Raw genomic sequence first — 21,952 nt, 5'->3', positions numbered from 1 at the left:
ACACTTATTAGCATATTTGCACTTTAGTACCCTGAACAGGGCTTTAATATTATAACATATACTGATGCGGAAAAGCAGTCTGTGTTCATTCTACCCTTTCTAAATGTACTGTGAACCTGTTATGACCACAAGGAAACAAGGCAGATTTGCACAGGACTGTTTGTGATGGTAGAAGAGCGAAGGAGCTTTCCGCATTGAACTAATCTAGCGTGACGTGAATAGCTCAGAAAAGCTGCTGTGCTTCAGTTTGTGTGCTAAGAGAATGCAAGATTATCTCCATCTCTCTCAGAAGGCAAGTCTATGTCAAGTGAAAGTGTTATTCTTCAGCGCTGGGGCAAATTATTACAATTTTTTTTCAAGACTGTCTATTCTACGGATGTCAAGCTGTATTTCTTCCCCTGAAACTGGAAAGGATTCTATGGACCATCTGTTGTGCTTTTGAAAGAGAGAGAGGGAGAGAGAGAAGGGGGGAGGCAACAGTATGTAACTAGAAAAAAAAAGAAAAAGAAAAGCAGAAGCTGAAGAGGGAGAGCCCACATCCGGCAGCAGTGTAAAGGAAATGCAACTGCAAGGGGAAGCAGCAGAAGACACTGTGCAACCCTGTGTGTCTTAAACGCTCTACATGCTCTTTCACAGCTGGTGAAGCCAAACATCACTCACAGTCTGCACATACATGTACTGTGAGTTTACAAGTATGTGAAATGAACGGAGACCCACATATGCTCCAGTAAAAAGAAAAAAAAAACAACCTCTCACAACTTACAGCAAATTCGTTCACATGGTACACACATGTAAACATGCAGCACACACAGAGTACTGTGCAAAAGTCAGAGACCACAGCCATTATCAACAAGTCATTCATTTTCCAAGAGATATTTCTGAAGAGATTAGTTATAAGATCATCTACTCCATAAGGAAGCGGAAAGACAAAAGACAATAAATGAAAAAAAATAGTTTCCAAATCTGAAGTTCACAAAATAATTTAAAGATACAGAGAAAATGGGACTCCGAACAATTGTGCAAGAGCTGGTAGACCACCAAAACTATCATCATCAGCTTTCTTCTTGGAGTGAAAAACAGGCTCCACTTTTACTCCAGATCTAAAAATATCCACAGGTGTTTTTGTCCATACTTCCATTGTGAGAAGACAATGCTGTAAGTCTGCAAGGATGTGTAGCTGTCAAGAAGCTCTTACTGAGAAGAAATTTTGCTAATCAAACAAAGAAGCTGCTGGTGTTCTCAGAACAACATACTGACCACCCCAGACCTCAGCACCACTGAGTGTGTTTAGGATTACTTGTATCATGAAAATCAGAAAATGTAACCAACTTCTAAGACTAAACTTCGGAGGTGTGGAAAAATATCTCTGCAGATTTCTTTAAAAAACTTAAGCAAACCAAAGAGAATGGAAGCTGTAATAAAAGCAAAATGTGGGCACACTAAATACTGAAAAAACTAATAATATATTTAGTTGTTGAGGCTTCTATTAAAAACATATTTTATGTTTTTTTTTTATGCTGAAAGACACATAATTTGTACTTAATGGCAGTTTTCACTGAAAATTATATAAATGAAGGGAGGTCTCTGAACTTTAGTACAGTACTGTATACACACAAGTGAGAGTGTAAGCATGACAGAAAACAGACGACCAAGGCATATGACAACACACACACAGCTCTTGACTGAAACCAGTGTCAGCTAAGTAGCACAACATCACTGGAAAAACACGCTTTAGCTGTACGCCTGTATGCTAAGAGCAGCTTTGGGATCAGTGCAAGTCAACCCCTATCGAAGAGCTAGTACACAGTAATGTTTGTCATTTCAATAAACCTTTTTTTCAATCTCAGAGATAGGCTTAGTCCATATTGGCCCTCCTCCCTATTGGTTTTCTGCCCTATAATTTCTTCCTTATAATTTCTTCCAAAATTTCCTCCAAAGCTTTTGAAAGTTTAAAGAAGTACACACTCAAGATGGTTCTTGAAAGGCAATGGATCTACTTAGAACCATGATTTATATATGTAACCATTTTGCACTTAAATTGTTCTTTGCATGGTGAAGTGGTTCTTCAGACGGATAAAGAATCTTCTATTGTTACAAACATGACATTGTAATAATAGCAGAACCCTTTTTTGGTGCTACATAGGACCATTTTCAAAAAGGTTCTATATAGAACCATATACAACACATTCTCCACCAATCTGAAGAACGATTTCACCATGCAAAGAACTAATTAAGCATGAACTGGTTCTATATTCAACTCAAGGTTCTAAATAGAACCATCGCCTATAACATTAAATTACAATTACATTACTATTACATTGCCTATTGCCCATTACCTATTCTAAAGAACTAACTTTAAGTTTGTAGATCAGCAAAGCATCAATTTCCCCAAAGCCCAAAATGTCATCCATCAACAAGATTTGATGTACCAAGTCTTCTTTAGTTTCTCCTGGAGCTGCAAGGCTAATGAAGCTAACAAGTAATGGAAGCTTCTAGGCACCAGGTTAGCACTGTCCAAACCACATGCTTAAATCATATACCTGCCTTAAACTGTGTCAAGTCTCAAAGAGCTGTTTGACATAGTTATACACACAAAAATGGCATCAGTATGCCTAAATACAGTGGCACCAGTCATCCTAACACCTAAAATTTGGTCCCCAATTTTGTTAAAGTCACTATGAATCAGAAATGTACATTTTCCTTCCATACTATGACGTATGTGAGTAAAATGCAGCATCAGGCATGCTTTTTGAGTTAGCTGAGCATATGCACTTGGTGACATGTCAGGGTGGTGGGACGGGAAGGTGAAACCTGAATTTTTTTCTCTGCCCACTGGTGCATGGTGGTAAGCATTTTAAGGTGGGCAAAAGAGGAAGAAGATCATGGGAAAACAAGAATTTAACTTTTAAATGATACAGTATGGTGACTCGTGCTTAATATGACCAGAGACATGAACTGCCAAGCTTAAAAATAGGTCCATTTTGATTTCAGGTTGGGTTTAATAGTGAAGTATGAGTTCCATTACTTTTTAGCTACATTAGCATTGCAGCTCTAGTGCAAAACTAAAGAAGCAGACTTCAGGCACTAAACACGTCTTAGCTGAACCGCTACATTTGGGGTAAGGGATTTTTTCATTACATATACTGGTTACAGTCTTAACTAAAAAAAAATCACAAATCATATATAATAAGTACTAGGTCTATACATTTTGAGGAGACTCTGTTTGGAATGATCACTATTTTGAAGCAAAAGAATGATGAAAATAGTAACCTCTTATAAAATACATAAAACAACTGTTTATGAGCATCACTGTACAATATTTGTGGTCAGTGTTTCTAAAGTGGCGTTTCAAGAGAGCTGAAAATGTAGCAGAAACGGCTCAGGGAAAGTTTCTGAAGTAATGCATATAAGGTCTTTAGCAGATTGAACAGGCTCCACAGTATAGACAACTTTATTCCTCTCATTAAAACTATGTGGCGTCAGGAAGCCTAGAGGAGCGGGCAGCACAAGCTAATCACTTATCATCTCCGCTCCATAGTAAGAGCCTGAGCCTCTTTGTTTAGAAACCTTTCAAATTAATGGGGAAGTAGTTTGACATGTCAAAGGATGATGTGAATTTACTGCATTAGGCCTCAGTTTAATGCTTCACTGACACACTCAGCCTAGCACTTACACTGCGTGTTCAAGTTAAAAGGCTATAAAAAGTAGAAAAGAGCAATTTGAACCAACTTTTACAACAGGATTTACTGGAATAGAGTACACCAGGCTGCTTGTGGCCACATTAAGACTCATACTGACAAAAGACACGTACCAATGTGAAAACCAATGTGGACAAACAACATTTCCATGTCTGTATCTACCAATACTGATGCCAAAACATACATTTTAGATTTATATTTAAGAACATATATGGATTTTAATCAGTTTTACAAATTACAAACAGCTGACCGATTGGTGTACAGCCACAACTGTGTCCATTCATTATGAACATGCACTAATAAATGCATCATTATATCATAACTAGCGTTAATGTTGGGCAAATCCTAATATGTAACCATTACCAAGTTTTTGTTTTATCATCCGCCACTGATTTTTTTTTCCAAAAGCTGTCAGACTACATTTGTAAGTCTTAACATACAAAACAATTAAACTAAAAATATGACAAAAGAGATGGATAAGAACTGAAAAACAGCTGCAATAAACTCTGAGGAACAGAGGAGAAAAGAGAAAGGGATAGATTAAAAGCAGCACTCAGACAATGTAGGAGGGGGTCGTGTGGAATGGACTCCAGTCCGGGGGGATGCAGAGAGAACATAACAATGGTAGCAACCCATGAGTCCATTTCATTAAACCCCCACTCCCTCCCTACCCAACCCCTCTCTCCTTCTCTCCCCCCTTTTCTCCCTCTCTCTCCATCAGCTGCTGTTGAGCTTAGTTGTGGTATGGAGGGTCTCTCTCCCTCTCGCTCTTTCACATTCTCTCTCTCTTGTTATCAAATGCTTCCTCTGAATGAGGGACTCTGTTGTGGGCTGCATGCTCATGCCCCAGGCGTGGTCACAAGTGTACGGGAGCCAGACGGACACAAATATTTATCGACCGACACGCACACTCACAGACTCACACAGTACTCCAGTATCTACCTCTGCTTCTATCTCCATCCATTCATCTTCCTCTGCTAGTCATACAGGCCTTAGTTTCCTCTGCTAGTCATACAGGCCTTAGTTTCAGTTCACCTACCATAACATTTCATTCATTTATACTTATTCTGGTGCCTTCTTTAAAATAATATTCCAGGGCTTTTCAACATAACCTCCATCTGCCGCATCTGTAGTAAATGGTTGATTACCACAAAAAATAATTTCAACACGCTTCTCTGTTCTTTGCAATTAACAGAAAAACGTTGACTTGAAACACACTTATAATGGAAGCCAATGGGCAGGTGCTGAGGCAGAAGCAACTGCTCACTGGCTTCTATTATAAGGGTGATAGTTTTATGATCTTTACCAAGTGCAGGGAAATTGTTGTCTGTAGTAATCAGTTGTACACTACAGGTAGGTGGCAGCCTTAAGCCGATAACTACTATTATCAAAATCGGAATATTTAAAATAAGTATTATGCAAATTAGCATTCTTTTAACATCCCCAACTAACTGACTGCAAACATACTTTGACCTTGGAAATATGAAGTATTAGGCTATTAAACAAGCTTGTTGAGAGGAAGGGTGCCAGTGCTCCAGTTTGGCAATATTTTGGTTTCCAACTAAACAAGTGCAGAGAACCACCGTATGTTAATAGTGTTACATGCCATCTGTGCAGAATACAGTTATCATAATAAATTATTAAGTAATATTAGAAGCTAGCCCAGTTGGTAATTACAATGGTAATCATATTATCATCAAGGAAACCATAAGCTAGAGGGAAGGCTCTGTAACTCTAACATATGGCACATCACAACAGAATCTGGTTCATAATAGTATTGTCTTTTGTGATAATTCTGCAGACAATAACTGTTTGTCTAAACTTACATTATTGCCCAAGCTTAACACGCAGACAGAGATTAGGTTGAAAAATGCTAAATCGTTCTTTGAACTATTACTGTCTGTTCTAGAAGAATATTTATTTTCATCTACTTTCAGTGTTTCTTTTTCTCTCTTTCCTCCATTCTGCATTTGTTTCTAATTCCCATATCCCGCCTCATACCTGCTTACACCCAGTCGCTCAAAGCAATAGACTAGCATTTATTGTTGCTGCAAGAACAAGTAAACAGTGGCTTTATTATTAATGTCCAGTAGCAGGGTGGGGAGGTGTTTGGGGGTTCAAATCTTATGAAACCAAGCTTTGTTCCCCAGCACACCACATACACATACAACTGAACCTCTGACCTTCCTGCAGGGGGATGTTAGTTCATACTGCAAAGCAATCTTCAGGAGAGAGCAAGAGAGAGGGAGAGTGAAGGAGTGTGTGTATGAGCGTGAACACGTGTAAGTGTCAGTGTGCATGCGTGATGGGAGTTCAGTAAAAGAACAAAGAGTGGGCCCCATTCTCCCTGCACCCATATGCTGCAAGACACGTGGGCCCGCAGGGCTTCACAAGACTATCGTTTGTCATTGTGTTAATTAGCATAACCTTAATGCCTGGCACTTAAACTGACACTTTCAACAGTTTCACTGGGTGCCTTAGAACACAGTGGTGCTAGGCTTATAGTAAAGAAGAGCTGAATATACTGGGAAAGGTGGTGGAATAGCTGTGAGCTATAGAGAATAGCTTGACCAAACATGCTAAAGTAGGTGAAAAATGAATGGGTGATTAAAGAGTGGTCCAGATTAAAACACTCCTCATAACTTCAATGATGATGAATAGGTGTATATGTAAAAGTGTTGGTTTTTGCAGCTTAGTTTTCCACTGTATGGACTAGAGAGTGAATGGTAAATTTAGAGATTTTAACAATGTTTGCATACTACATAAAGCTCTAATACAAAAAAGGTGAGGAAAAATTCAGTTTTCAACTATATAGTCCCTTTAAAGCACCACGACTCAAGACTACGCCTGTTTAACCATCATTCATAACTCAAAGAAGAACCTGGCAATTAGCTCCAGCCCATGGCATCGCACAGGTTCACATCAGGAGCCATTACTTATTATCTCTCAGAGCAGGGTGCCACACTGAACAGCACATTGAAACCTAGGAGAAAAACCAACTCCAATAAGTTCATCTAACACAATAAATTTGGAAATCTGAGGCCTGATTAGTTGTGTGAGTCTTCCACTGCTGCTGGTTTGATCCAAAGGTGTTAGGAAGGGACTTTCACATGGTGGGCAGCGTTGCCACAGCAACATGGTAATCTATGTGGCAATGTTTAGGCGGTTGCCAGAGATACTCCAAAAGATTACACACAATTTAACATTTGCGAAGGCTCTATCTGAGACGGCACCTGACAAGCGTAATCTTGCCCATCAGTCAGTCACTGACTCGTCCATCTAGTCACTGTCTGGAAACAAGCAGCTGATGGCAGAAAAGGGTGCTTTTATCTGTAAGAAGGTACATCACAAATTCCAAAGAGATGCCGAGTCATACTGTAGCCCTAAAAAAGTGTGTGTGTGTGTGTGTGTGTGTGTGTATGTATGTATATGTATATGTGTGTGTGTGTCAGGCTTTTACATCTTCTGCATTATTTAGAGCTGCCTCAAGACCTTCCATTAAGAGGAAGCTCAAGAAAGAAAGGCACACAGTAATGAAGATGATAAAAGACAGAAAGACATGATAACCAAGACCGAGTAGATAAAATTCAGTTTCCATCAAGGAGGTGATTTGCTTTATTCAAACACAGTGCAAATATACTGAAGTAGTAAGAATGTGAAGGCACATTTGTACATGTGAGCACTTCCTCATTGAGCTCAGGCCTACACCATGAGGAGCAGATGGCTGTGTATTGAGAGCATCACGTTGTGTGACAAAGATGCACTTCGACCAACTCAACCATGAGACATCTCTATTTCAAAAACCTGGTTGTTCAGCAGTCCTTCACCTTTTTCAGCTTTATCTGGACATGTGACATCAGAGCTCATGCAGAGGTTTAGCTGTTAAAACGTTGGGTTAAACAGCGTGTAGCAAGATGGCCCTATTTCGACACGAAACGCTTGATCTCCACTTCATCACAACAACAGGAAGGGAAGTGAGCTGAGATGTTTTTGAAGGTACCAAGCGAAGCAAGAAGACCAAAAAACACCACAAAGTTAACACGACGTGAAAAAAGTGACGGAATATAAAAAGTCTTTAAGTCTCTGAGGGTGAAAAGTACAGAATACATGCACTTAACAGCTGAAGTTGGTGTCTTGTTCGATTTTTCGGTTCCACCTTAAATGGTGTAGCGGTACATTCGGGAGGCTGTACAGGCTGTTCAGGCGCCAGAACGTTACCGCTGCACCATTTAAGGTGGAACGGAAAAATCGAATAAGAAGCTGTCGAGGAGTTAAGAAGCCAACTTCAGCCTCGTGTAACTTACTGTACTAATGTTAACACCACGGAGTTCGCCATCAAGCTAGCTAGCAATAAACAGACGACGAGTCACTCGGGCTCGCTTTAGCGCTGGGAGGCACTTCTCTTTTACAGAGAGAGAGAGCAGGTGAAAACTAGCACACAAAGGAAGTGAAGTAGCGTTACTATCTCGTCGTGTGACAGACACTACCTCTTTCTCTCGCTCGTTCCTGTCCGGACGAAGTCTGCTTACCTGCGTGTGTAATGTCGGATAAGTCATAGTTCTTCGCTGTCCGGGGAAACTCCTTCAGTTTTCGGTTGGATAAGACTAAGGCTCCGCTCGCCGCTGCCTCCTCCAGGGATTTCTCCACGCTCCTGCTGGCCGCTATTGTCGCCGGCAGCTGGGACCCATCCCCAGCAGCCATGAAACACAAATAATCCCCCGATTTTACTTTTCTCTCTTTTTTCACAGCTAAAGGGCGCTCTTAAACTTTCATTTCCTCGTGCGTTACTTCAGCAGCGATGGGCACTCATGAGGAAGACGGGTGTAATCCGGAATCAGCGTTAAATCCAGCGTGCAGGATTTGATAAAGTTAGCCGAGGAGCCGTCCGCCCGGAGTTAACTGTCAATCTGGCGGAGCCGCAGAGAGAGGAGAGAGACTGCCGAGGGAGGGGCAGGGGCGTGGTAACATCGGCTGGAGGCGTGGCCACAGGCTGAGTAAAGGCTAGATTGACAGGCCCGAAACAGCGAATGATTATGGCTGCGCCCAAAAAAACATAATAATAATAATAATAATAAGAAGAAGAAGAAGAAGAAGACTGCATCTTTATTTGTATAGCACTATATGTTAGTTACAATATTTGAAGTGCTTTATAAACGAATATAAGTATAAACAAATTATTGAAAAAATCAAACACCATGGTGTGCATAATATACATCTGAATCTATAAATATAATACACATGAAATAATATCACCATTACAAACTGCAAACAAATAGGAGAGAAAAAAACTCCAAAAAACTAAAGGCACATGTAAGCATAACCAAATATGATTTTAATCTGGATAAAAAAAAACAACAACCATAATGCTTGCACTTCTCATGTACGACATACATACATGCTATACTAATGAATGTGCTACTAATGTTGGTGCCCTATTTTTGACATACTATTTAATATGATAGTCTTGATGATTTTAGATTGCAGACTATGGCTGGGAAATTGACTCAAAACTTCTGGAGTGTTCTGGAGAAAACTGTATTAAGGCAGATGCCCCGGGGGAAAAATCAACCTAATCAGCATCATTATTTCATGATGTGCCACATTTAGCCTACTGGCTAATTTTCTGTCTGCAGTGCCTGGGAAGGATGATATGTGAACATATAAACACAGGCAAAATCAAAACCACAAGGCAGCATTAAAAGATACTGAACACAACCAAGCACATAAAGCACCAAACCAGGCACACAAGTCACAAAAAGACTTATCATACATACCAAATCAACACTAATTTGTATACAATACAATTGATTACTATGTTGGGACTTTTGGTTTAGGCCAAAATAACTATATTAAGCAAATAATCCTGGACACAAAACAGTGTGGTCTGGGAGAAAGTGTATTTAGGTAGAGACGTGGAATAGAATTGGTTAAAGTCAGAAACATGTAGTTTGAAATACAGATGAATGGTCATTGTCAGAAAGCCTATCTACTATAGGCTTAGGCCACTACACTACTGTGTTAAATGACCCTTCTCAGACCCATTAACATGCACAGCTTTACATAAAAACTCCATTTGCCCATCTGTCAGTCTTCTCACTCAGCAATGTTAGCCCTTTGGCCTCCACCCACTCAGTCCCACACACACATATACTATACATATTATAGAGAGAATTGTGGATAATCATAGGCCTGCCACACAATGCCCCTGATAAAGCATTAGGCCTGTCCTTTTCTGTGTGCGTGCATATTCAGTGTTCTCATGCTTTTATCACAAAATAATTATTTCTAAATAGAGCATAGTCAGCTGAGTGCAAAACCTTCTTAGCATTTTTTTCTCACTAAACTATGGCTAAACCAGTGTATTAGCACACAGCCATAAATGCTAATCTCATAATCAGTGGATAAAAAGCTTTTAGCCTATCCTTTGCCCAGAGTCACACTGTACTCTGTGTATGTTCTGAGGAAGAAGCATTTAATGAAAAATAACTCATACATTTGAGATGTTTTTAATGTATTGTTTTTACATTTCCGTAATGGCTTGTAACGGTGCAGTCTATGAGTAAATGTGTAATAACACAGTTCTGGTGGTTTTGGCTCTGTATCTCAGCACAATGAATTTTTAACGAAATGATGAGTGTGAGGTTAAAGTGCAAGCTGTCAGCTTTAATTTGTACTCACATCTATATTGGCGTAGCCATACACTAATCACAGGGCTTTTATTACTTATGGCCTGCACTGTATGTTCATGCTAACTTTAAAGTAATTACAGGATATCTATCTGTTGTGTGATTTCAACTTAGACCAGGATGAAGTGGGTCAGTAAATCATCAGCAGATCCATTACTCCTCAGGGAAAATGAAAAGAGGAACAGAGGGATCAAGGGAGCACAGAGGAAGAGAAAGAAGGAGGAAAAGAGCGTGAGAAACGGTGATGTCATCCTGACCTTCATTAAAGGGCCAATATATACAATTTTCTAATTTATTTTTTTCCCTTGAAGTCCACTATAATAAAGTTTGTGTAGCTTTATGTGCCAAAATGGTCACAAATGTGTTTAAATGACCATATTACACAGGTTGTTTATGTTATTGTCCCTTTAAGACTGAGAGAAGATAAATGATCTCTGTTCTGGTTGGCTGACTGTAGTGTGCCTCATTCAAAAAGTAATTAGGACTGAAACACTCCCTATAACTTCAGTGTGAATGAGTGGAGCTAAACTGCTGTAGGATGAATAGGTGGATGTATGTAAATATGTTGGTTTTCATGACATCACAGAAATAATGCATTCAAAACGGCCTTTTTGCAGCTTTATTTCCATATATTGACTGCATGGGCTGAGTAGTGAGGTTTTAAAGCTTGTTTGAAACTTGTTGAAACAATGTTTACATATTACCTCAAAGTTCGTTATTTAAAAAGGTGAATGTCAAAGGAAAATTCTGTTTTTCATGATATGGGCCTTTAAGAGTCAGCATTGTGTAATCTTCAAGGAAGAGAAAAAAGTAAAGAGGGTGCAAAGGCATGAACATGCTACTATCTGTATTCAATCCACCAAGTCCTTAATGAGGAGCTAGCCAACACTCATTCATTAGCTCATTACCATGTTTGATGACATTACATCACCGGTTAGTTATGTAGGTCACTTATGAATATTCATGTGGAGAAGTGCCACAAAATGAACTTGCTTCCGTTGTTTATTGGGAGAGGAGTGGGACAGAGGGATGTAGGAGACACAGGCAGTGATCTGCCATAAGAGAGTGTAATGCATAATGTATGGTAAAAGGCAGAGAGAGAGAGTATGGTTAAAAGGGAGTTTCACCAATTGTTCGAAATTTTGGCATGACAAAACTGTAGAGATGCTAACAGAGTCATTCAGAGAGGTTCGGTACGAAATGAGATATTGTGTTCTTTGTAGTAATGGGGGAACCAAAAGTTGTGATGTCTAAAATGCAAATATAGCCATTTTATTTGTTGTTGTAAACGCGTCTTCACAATTGTTATATGTAAAATTGATAATGTTAAAACAGAGGTAAATCTAAAATTAGCAAGTTTTCTTTCAGTGCTATTTTACATGTACCTCTTGACCATGAATGCATTTTAAAAAATAGGTGTAAGGACAAAATCATATCTCAAAACGACTGTAAAACAATGTCTGATTTCATGTAACAACTTTCTGTAAGGGAGCTTTTACAGGCATTAAACTCTTCAGGTATCTGATTCTTATCACCACTACTGTGAACAATTTGGACTTAGTAAGTTTCTCTAGAAGAGAGCATTTCAAATCAAACTACTCTGCATGATTTGAAAAATCGGTACAATTCCACTTCAAATCAAAGCTACATATATAGTCTTATATAGTGTAGTACAGTGCATGCATGCATTATGACACTATGTAGCTATGTATGTGCAAGTGCTAATAAATGTGGTACTGTTGCAGATGATAGTTTTGTCATATGTTGTGCACCGTAACTTTCCTTCTCAAAAATACGCGAAATGTAAAATAGAAAAATGCTAAACAAATTAGCTTTTTAAAAGCACGGTCCACTGATTCATTTGAGGGAACATGCTGGTCCCTTATGGCTTGTATTCTGTTTTTGGGTGAACAGTCTCTAATGGAAGAATTCAAGAAAGGGGCCCAAGTTCTTAATACTAACATTTCGCCAAGTTAGTTCAAAACCCTATCACTGTTAATTAGTTATCAGTGCATCACAGTATGTAGATAACATAGTTTAATATTTCATGGTTGATTTTTTTCCTGTTTTTACAAAATCTTCCCAACATGTAAACATACATGAATAATGTTATTGATCAGGACTCCACTTAAAGTAGTTTAGGAGGTACAAAACCCAGCAGCAAAGTCAGAGTTAGAGTTCTGAGGGCTGACATTTCAAGATTAAAATCAAGTGCCCACAGCCCCCTGATGAGAGTCTGAACCCTACACAAGTTTTATCATATATCACGTTATATCATTAAAGGCTGTTACAGATTAACAATGTTCACCACCAAAAAATCCACCAAAGACACTGAAGAATTCCACACCATGAGGTCATAATAAGGTGAATGGAATTCTGTTTCTGTGGTCATAATGGCATGTTAGAACTCTGGGGATTGATTTTACTCAGAGGTCAGTGAGCAGACAGTTGTACGGGCAGCACAGGATTGTTTCACTCTCTTCAACCTGGCAAATTAGGTCTTAAAAAGAAAGAAACAATGAATAGAAGAAAGAAAAAAACGTTGCACATAGAACGGAGGAAAAGGACCTCTGACAGGTCTACAGCACCACCTACTGTGAGTAACTGAACTACACTCAACTTGAAATATAATCAGAAATAATTAGTGATAAGCAAGTTTTCAACAAGTGATTTTTTTCTCACCAAATAATAGCTTAAAAGGAGGAGAACCGTGACCCCACCTGGGCAAAACCCAGCAGTCTCAATCCTGTCATTGCCACCTGAAGTGGTAAGAGAAATGTCTATAAAAGCACGATTTCTTTTTTGTTACGCTAACAAAGTCCTCACTTGGTTTGGATTTAACAGATAAATCTCATTTACACTGTTTTTTCCTTACCCTAAACATAGTTGATCGGCCAAGAGATGTTTGGTGTCTAAAGTTTGCTTCTTTACTTTTGCACTGGAAATACAACAGAAGTCTATGTTGGCCAAAAATATCCTTTTTATGTTTTTTTATGATTTGTGAATTGTATTAATCTCGTAGCTCTAGTGCAACACGAAGCATGGCTGATTGGCAATCTTGGCTGATTGGCTATGTTTTGCATAAGAGGTAAATTACATTTCTTTAAGGTTTTTGTCTGATAAGAACCTGCATTACTCATATTCCATTATTATTCACAGCTTGAGAACATCCTAATTAGGCTCTCAGTGCCTGATGTTGTTTCCTTTGGATCCACATGCCGTTATTTTCACAAGCTGAGCCTCAGCCAGGCTGTGTGGAAGAATTTGTACTTTGAGAATTTGAAAGGTCCTGCTCCTTCCAGGAATGATGAAACCAACTGGAGGAGGCTAACCATCCTGAAGAGTGAGTCTGGTTGAGAGTCGAGGACTTTGTCATTAACTATTGGCTTAAATGACTACCCACAGCAAAGTTTAAAAATCAGTGCTCTGTGTTAACCATCTAAATTGCTATACCTCTTTTGCGTGTAGTGAGCCAGGGGCTTGTCCTTCAGCGGGTTAGAAGTTCTTCTGGCAGGGGTAAAGCCCCTTTGCACCATTTAAGAAGTCGGCAGCTGACCCATTCAATGTCATTCAATGCTCCCATGGCGCTGGGCTTCCGTAGGGTGGTGCCCATACTGGATCACACAGTCCTCTGGGACTACAAGGGCACCATCTTTGTCCTGTTCACCCCTCGGCGGAATGTGATGTGGAGGAGGCCCTTAGGCTATTCAATACTGTGCAACGATGCCAAAGACGTAAGTGCACTGTACACAAGTCTACGCATTTATACCTGCATACTGATGATTAAAATAAAACCTTCAAATTACAAATACACACACATACACATACACACACAAACATATATACAGTCTCCTTTCCAGTTACTGGCACCCCTGGCAAAGATCAGTAAAAAGTGTTATGAGAAATTCACCGTTTAGTGTATTAGCTTAATCTGACACTGGACAATGAAAAAAATCCAACCTTTAGTTGACATAAATGTATTCTGAGAAAAAAAATATTCTTCATAAAGATTTTTTTAATAAAACCATGTGCCACAATTATTAGCACCCCTAAGGAATTCTTGGAAATGAAATGGAACTGAAGCATTTTTCCATATATTTAAGTTCATCAGAGTGTCTAGGAATTTTCAAGCTCTAAGCAGCCTTCCCTTTTCAATGGGGCACATGTATGAGGTAACACAGAGGTCAAATTCCATTCTTCAGCATGGGAAAGACAAGAGAACACACAATTTAAATAAAGAAAAAGTGTGTTGGCCTTCATAAGTCAGGAAATTTAAAAAGCTACTCATCTAAAAATGCCCATATCTGCAGTTAGGGCAATAATTAAATAGTTCTAATCAAAATGAACTGTAACAAGCATGCCTGGATGAGGACCCAATTTTATTTTGCCCCCACATGCAGTAAGGAGGATGGTGAGAGAGCCAAAAATACCCCAAGGATCACTGTTGGAGAGTTACGAGAAAAAGTAGAATCTTTACTGCAAAGTCTCCAAAACACCACCTCCATGACAAGAGGTTATTTGAAAGCCGTGCCAGGACAAAAGCCTTTTCTGTCACCTAACCACAAATTTAAGTGTCTGGAGTTTGCTAAATGCTACAGGGACTTTGACTGGAACCGTGTTTTATGGTCAGATGAAACAAAAATTGAGCTTTTTGGCAACAAACTTTCAAGGTAGATTTGGCATAAAAAGGAGGATGACTACACTGAAAAGAGCCTGATACCCACTGTTAAGTATGGTGGAGGGTCTGTGATGTTGTGAGGCCGTTTTTCCTCCAAAGGCCCTGGAAGCCTCGTTAGGGTACGTGACGTTATGGACTCATGAAATAACAGGACACTTTAAATCAAAGTCTGTCTGCCTCTGCAGAGAAACTATAAATAGGTTATCATTGGATCTTCCGGCAGGACAATGAGCCAAGACATTTGTCCAGATCAATGCAAAAAAAATGTTTACTGAACACAAAATCAAGCTTCTGCCATGGCCACCTCTGTCCCCTGATCTAAACCCCATAGAAAACCTGTGGGGTGAGCTAAAGAGGAGAGTGCCCAAGTTAGGACAAAGGACAATCTAGAGAGACATTTCCTGCTCTGTATTCTCCTACTCACCTCATAAGATGTTATAGAAGAACACTAAGTGCTGCTTTATTTGCAAAGGGAGCTTTGTACCTATAATTGTTCAAATGAATTATTTCTTGATAAGAATAAATTTACTTCAGTTTAAGGTTGGATTTTTCTTATTTTCTCAGTGAAAGATTAAGCTAATTCACCCAAAGATAAACCATTCTCCAAAATGATTTTAGAAAAGTTCAGGCTTTTCTATCTGAGAGCAATACAGACAAGCAGAATTGATTACTGTAATGCTCGTCTTACCTCGATCCTAAGAAAACAATACATCCCTTACAACTTGTACAAAATGCAGTAGCACGCATCCCGACAAAAACAAAAAAGTGAAATCTAATCACTCTTGTTTTAAAAGAACTGCACTGGCTGCCTGTTTCTTTCAGGATAGATTTTAAAGTTCTGCTCCTCGTTTTTAAAGCTCTAACTGACCTTAATACAGCTGCTTGCGTCACAAAATATCTATCTGTTTATGTTCCAGCATGTGATCTTAGATCTGCAGGCACTGGCCTTCTGCAAATACCTTCCCTAAAATACCGAAAACATGGAGAGGCCTTGTTCAGATATTCAGCTTCTGAACTGTAAAACTCAGTCCTGCCTTATATTAGACAGTCAAGCTCAGTGCTCACTTTTAAGAAACATTTAAAACATATGTCTTTAACTTAGCATATAACTAAAATCCTATGTCTCTTTAGTATTTGTCTTAGTATACTTCTTCTTCCTCACTTCTCCCCAGGCAGCTCAATTCAATCATGTGCAAAATGTAATTAACCCACAAACCCGTGTAAAAGTCCATAAGAATGATCTAATTCCATTATAATTGGAATCATTACAGACTGTTTCCAGTTGGAATATCCAGTTACTGTAGTCAGTGTAGACAACAGTAATCCAAATAGTTTTAGGCAATTGTTATCATACATGGTGTTCAGTGCACCAGCATGTGGGCTTACTGTCTCTTCTCTGTGCCCTAGTTTGCTGTGGACCCCCGCTGTAATCCCATATACCGACAGTATATCTACGTGCTAGTGAGCCGAGAGGTCTATGGTAACCCCCCAGAGTGCATGGGACCCCCCTGCCCCACGCATCATGTGTGACTGTGTGGAGGTTTTCCAGTGGGACACCCACAAGAGGGTCTTCCGCATGACTTTCCATTTTTCTCTCAACTTCACGCAGCTCCGCCTGTGCGGACCGGAGAACAAACGCACTGTCCTGCTGCTGACCGGTTAGTTCCAGGTTGCATGGTGGGCCGTAATATTTGTGTATGATTGGTTTGACCCTGTCCATGAGCACAAGTGGAATTAGAGCAATGAAATTACCACATAGTCCTTTCATATCATTAGTTAATTCAAAGCTTTACAATATTTTCAGTACATACATATATATATATATGTGTATATATATATATATATATATATATATATATATATATATATATATATTTATATTTGATTAGTAAGAATGGCCCACTTCTTTGGAGAAACTTAATCTGTCTTTAAAGGTTTCCTTAAACATAGATTGTTTTAAAATAATCCCAATTTCAGTAACTTCACCAAAAACCTTTGTTTTTTTTATAGTATAGTGATGTTAAGATCAGTCGTTCAATCTGTTCCTCACCTTTGATTAAACTGATTTGTTTATTTTAGCTTACTTTCAACCCTACTGATTTTGCTCTATTCATCTTGTTTTTTTCTCTGAAAAGACACTGGAAAAGTGTATGCCATGTCTATGAGTGAGATCCAGCTCAATAATTCATGCCCCTACACTACGCAACTGACTCTCAAGAACGTTAGCAAAATACTGCCAGAGCTGCCAATCAAACAGATCCACACCAGTTTTAACAGCATTTTGTATATAAGAGGTAAGATTCTGCACCTTTTTGAAAAGCACAGCAAAAAAATACAACTGTATGTTTTTTTTTATCCAAAATTGTACAACTTCACATATCCATTCATTCATCCAACTTCACAATTTTTAATTTATTATTTATTCTATTCGTTTATTCAATTTATTTAAGCTTGGGTCACACTGAAGAGGATCCTCATTTTCAGTGTGGCCTAGTGCTGCCAGGAACTTAAAAAATAAAAGAAATAATTGCATAAGTGGTAGACTTGTAAAGTAATAAAACCCATTGATAAACAATAAGACAAGAAAAATACTAAGGTGAAAAACAGAACTTGAAGTAAAACACAAGAAGGATAAAAAAGTCAAAACAATAAAACAATTTAAGAAAGGAATCAAAACAAACAGCTAAACCATTGAACTAAAATAATCAACTAAAACACAAAGTAATTAGACATGAACAGTTTAGGAGAGACGAGCAAGTAGAGTGTCTTGTGCCGTAATCCAGTTCACTGCTGCACCTCAGCTAAAGCAGATTTACTCAGATCAGTAAAAGCTCAGGGGACCTGATATGTGATAAAGTCACTAGAGCAGGTTTAGAGACCATTATTCACAGTGAACAGTGGCATCTGGTGTTTTATAGATAAAAAGCAGCCAGTGTGTTTCCCTTCACACAGATAGAGAAGGCCATCCAACTCTATGTAGTACACAATGATGAGTACTGTCAATCTTAGCAAAAAGGGTTTTGTCTAGTACTGTTAAAAGGTTGAATGACTTGTAGCAATAGTGGCACCCTTTTTGGTGCTATATAGAGCCATTTTAAAAGCATCTTCAAAGAACCACAAACAACAAGTTTTCCATCACAGAGAAGACCCATTTAACCATGCAAACAACCATTTAAACATTCAAATGGTTCTGTGAGTTGTCATGGCATTATATAATAATTACCTTTACTTAAGAACCCTTGAAAAATACACTTTTTTAAGGCTGTACAAGTCTTCAGTGATGAATCACAGAGCAGCATAAAAACTACTATATTGTTATACACTGACATTACTGATATTTGCATCAGAATACGTGAAAGTCTAAACTCATCATCATAGCCAGTGTTAATAAACTGTGCAAAAGTAAGAGGCAATTCATTTATTTCATTTATTCAGTCAAAACAGCAATTAAGCAAGTAATTCATTTTTCAGTGTCAGAAAGTATACAGAAAACATACATTTAACAGAAAATTACACAGAAGCCCCCACTACAGTAAGTATCATTTCAAATCTATTTAATGTGTCCACTTTTTACAGAAAGCATAAAAGCATAAAATACAACCAACTTCTATGACCAAACCTTGTCTCCCAAAAAGTTTTTATAAAGGCAAAGGGTGAATGGACACACAGAAAAACTGATATTTAGTTATGTTATATATATGTTTTCAGCTTGTACTTACTGGCCATTTTGACTGGAAATTAAATGAATGAAAGGGTGATCTCTGCATACTCATGTGCTTTCTGCCCTGGTTTACAAATTCCTAGCAGAAAAAAAACAGGATTTATGGTTTTGTGTTGATTTAAGAAGAATACAGGTTTATGGATTTATGGTGATTTATGGATCATTACCAACACTAATACATACAATAACATAGATACATAGATCCACACATCAGCATAGCTACATGGAGGGCATCATGACTTCATGGAGCTGACATTCTATACTGTATATATACTATACTGTAAACATAGCATCGTTACTTACAATTGCAATAGTCAGTCACATAGTAAGAAAAGTAAACATAACTTCTCTCCTTTCCTTGTTTGTCTCTTAGCTGATGGCTCAGTTTTCATCGAAGTACATTCTATAGGAACATACTACCAGCTGTTTGGGACTTACGCAGGACATGACACCTATGATGCTCAAACTGTTATCCCACTCATGCTGCCATATAAGGTATCTCTCCTCCACATAAACCATATAAACTGAACAACTTCCACTTTTTAAGTCTTCAATAAACTTAGTGCAAGTTATCATTTTATTGCCAATCACTGGTTCCAATGTCTGCAGATCAGATTGTACTGAGTGATATCACAGTCTGTTAGTGCTGTGTGTTAGACTGGTACTTACATCATCATATGCCTCACTACCTCAATATGTTCTGTAGGTGGTGAAATGCTCCTTGGGTCTTTCGCACCTCTGCCTGCTGGATGACTGTGGAAGGGTCTTCATGCAAGGATGCAACCGCTATGGCCAGTTAGGCACTGGAGACAAGATCGACCGTGGCGAGCCCACTATGGTAGTGTGTTTGTTAGCAAGTTCAAGTTAATATCCCATCACTAAGTTAACATTAATAAAATCCTTTAAATACTCTACCTCCATCTGAACAGGTGATAGTGTCCATGGCTCCAGTGGATGTGTGGTGTGGACTGAACCACACGCTGGCCCTGCTACAGACTGAGTCTGGAGATAAAGAGTTGCAGGGCTGCGGCTGTGGATCAAAAGGCCGTTTACCTGGCTGCTGGACAGGCAGCCCTGTGTTTGTGAGACTCAGCGTCCAAGTAGGTAACTTGCAAGCAACATGAGAGTCAAAGATTATTCCATCAACAGCACAAGCGTTTTTTCAGTTGTTGTGAGGCGGTCATAGGTGCGCGTATATCGCTGATTTTACTTCAAATGCTGCTCAACCAATCAGATTTTAGGATGGGAATTATCCGTTTTATAAGAATAACTCATGACCGTCAGCTCGTTTTTTAAGGACGCCGTTTATCGTTTTTTGCAAATGTGCTTGTCGTATGTCCTGTATGGACAGGTTTGAGTCCACACTTCTGACTTTTTTCTGTTAATCAAAAACTGACACAAATGTGGCAAAAAAGTTGTTTTTTTCTGAAAAACAAGACTGTACACACAATTATAAATAGATGTTAAAAATAACTAACTTGTTACTGTACTGTGCAAAAGTCAGAGACCACTTTCATTCATTCAGTTTCCAGTCAAAACAGTCAGTACACAAGCTTTTTATTTTTCAGTGTGAGAAAAAGGAAACATATATTTAGGAGAAACTTGCTCAGAAGCCTCCAACAGTACAGTGAGTGTGTTATCATATCACTATAAGTATTTACTTTATCCAATATTGCTACTCTTCTATCCTTCTCATAAAACCAAACATCTTAAAACCAACAAGTTACAGCTCTAGCCTTCCAATAAAAAGCCCAAACTTCAAAATCACTGAGTGTATTTGGAGTTACTTCTAAGACTGAACTTTCTTTGAAAAACTCATCTGAAAAGAAAGGAAACTGTAATAAAGTCAAACGGTGGACATACTAAACACTGAGAGAACGTAATTATTAAATTATTAAATAAATGAGGGGTGCTCTCTGAGTTTTGCACAATACTGTAAGTTTTAAAAATAATTATATAAAATGTAAGAAAAGGCATTTCAAAGCATGTACTCCATTGAGTAACCTAGCAGGGTTAGCGTCTATCTATCTTTCTTTTTTTACTCTTTCTCCGTCTTCCTCTCTCAGGTTCCACGCGCTGCAAGTTCACTTTGTTCCTCCAAGGAATGCCTTTTCCTCATGTGCTCCCATGACATCGCTGAGCCCCCTGCACCTCACTACATTCCACCTGGAACAGAGGATGAGAAGGACATTGAGAGAGGACAGGAAGAAGAGAAGCAGCGAATGCAGATTCACCTCACTCAGATGAAAAGCTGTGACAGTGCCAAAAGGCAGATCATCATGCTGCAGAGCGCTGTCAAACAGCACCTGACAGGCCTAAGTCCTGTCCACAAAGACTTCTTTGACACTGCATTGAGCATAATCCTTGACCACTGTACCAGAGCCAAAATGGAGCCAGAGGAGCCCTCCGAGGCATAAAAAATCACACTTGTGTGTTTTGCATACAAAGGCTAATAAAAAGCCTGAAGCCAAAATGTATTTTTGAGCAAAGTGACCAGTGCTCCTGTATTTTGGCAAAGAATAAAGGTATCTCGCATCCCTAAGGTGTGTCATAAACTGATATAAACCATAAACTGATCTTAGAACTTGATCAGAACTTAAATAATCCTAAATGTTAGAAGCTCATCGTTGTGCATCTTTAAAAGCAAATTTAATTTTTTTTTCATATGTTCTGCCTAATTCAGTCAATGAGATGTAAACAAAGCCACTGAGCAGTTTGATGTGCAATGGTTCATCGTAGAGAAACTTACTGAATGAAAGAAACCAGGAGTTTTGCAATGTCTACAACACAAATGTAACTATTTTATTTACTGTCCAAAACAACAAGTTATCCTACATGCATCTCCTTTTATATGTTATGTTAATAATGGTAAAATAGTGGTAAATTTAAAAAAAAGTTTTCTTTGGATACTTTTGTGCCTCACAGCATGCATCTCTCCACAACTGTTTTTGTAAATATATATTTAAAAATATGTTCATGTAAGACCAAAACCTTATCACAAAACCATTGTGAAAATATTTGTGTTTGTTAGCTTGTTTTGGAGGCATCAAACTTCTCAGACCTCTGGTTCCTATCACCACCACTTCTGACTGAGTTTCTCATGTTTTACATCAGATTGGTCTGAGTGACTTTGTGTACATCTTAATTATTTAATATACAGACAGTCAGA

At 38.6% G+C, this 21,952-nt stretch overlaps 2 protein-coding genes across 3 annotated transcripts in view; one reads left to right on the top strand and one right to left on the bottom strand.

Annotated features, from left to right (window-relative positions):
* Nucleotides 1–8,628, bottom strand: part of lrch4 (leucine-rich repeats and calponin homology (CH) domain containing 4) — a 48,592-nt gene extending 39,964 nt beyond the window's left edge. For both annotated transcript variants that reach the window (XM_036596261.1, XM_036596260.1), the window contains exon 1: nt 8,228–8,628. In XM_036596261.1, coding sequence (XP_036452154.1) covers nt 8,228–8,399 — 172 coding nt within the window. In that variant the 5' untranslated portion in view covers nt 8,400–8,628. The remainder of the gene's footprint in view (nt 1–8,227) is intronic.
* A 1,876-nt stretch (nt 8,629–10,504) lies between these two features.
* LOC118825386 (F-box only protein 24-like) lies at nt 10,505–21,200 on the top strand. Its single transcript, XM_036595972.1, has 10 exons — nt 10,505–10,615; nt 13,077–13,151; nt 13,544–13,727; nt 13,853–14,118; nt 16,555–16,720; nt 17,198–17,356; nt 19,157–19,278; nt 19,490–19,621; nt 19,713–19,883; nt 20,850–21,200. The coding sequence occupies exons 1-10, from the start codon at nt 10,505–10,507 to the stop codon at nt 21,198–21,200; spliced, it is 1,737 nt and encodes a 578-aa protein (XP_036451865.1).
* Nucleotides 21,201–21,952: the final 752 nt, after the last annotated feature.

Source organism: Colossoma macropomum, unplaced genomic scaffold (assembly GCF_904425465.1).
Source record: "Colossoma macropomum unplaced genomic scaffold, Colossoma_macropomum, whole genome shotgun sequence".
NCBI lineage: Eukaryota > Metazoa > Chordata > Actinopteri > Characiformes > Serrasalmidae > Colossoma > Colossoma macropomum.
The sequence above is the reverse complement of the archived record's forward strand: the minus strand, read 5'-3'. Positions and strand labels throughout refer to the sequence as shown.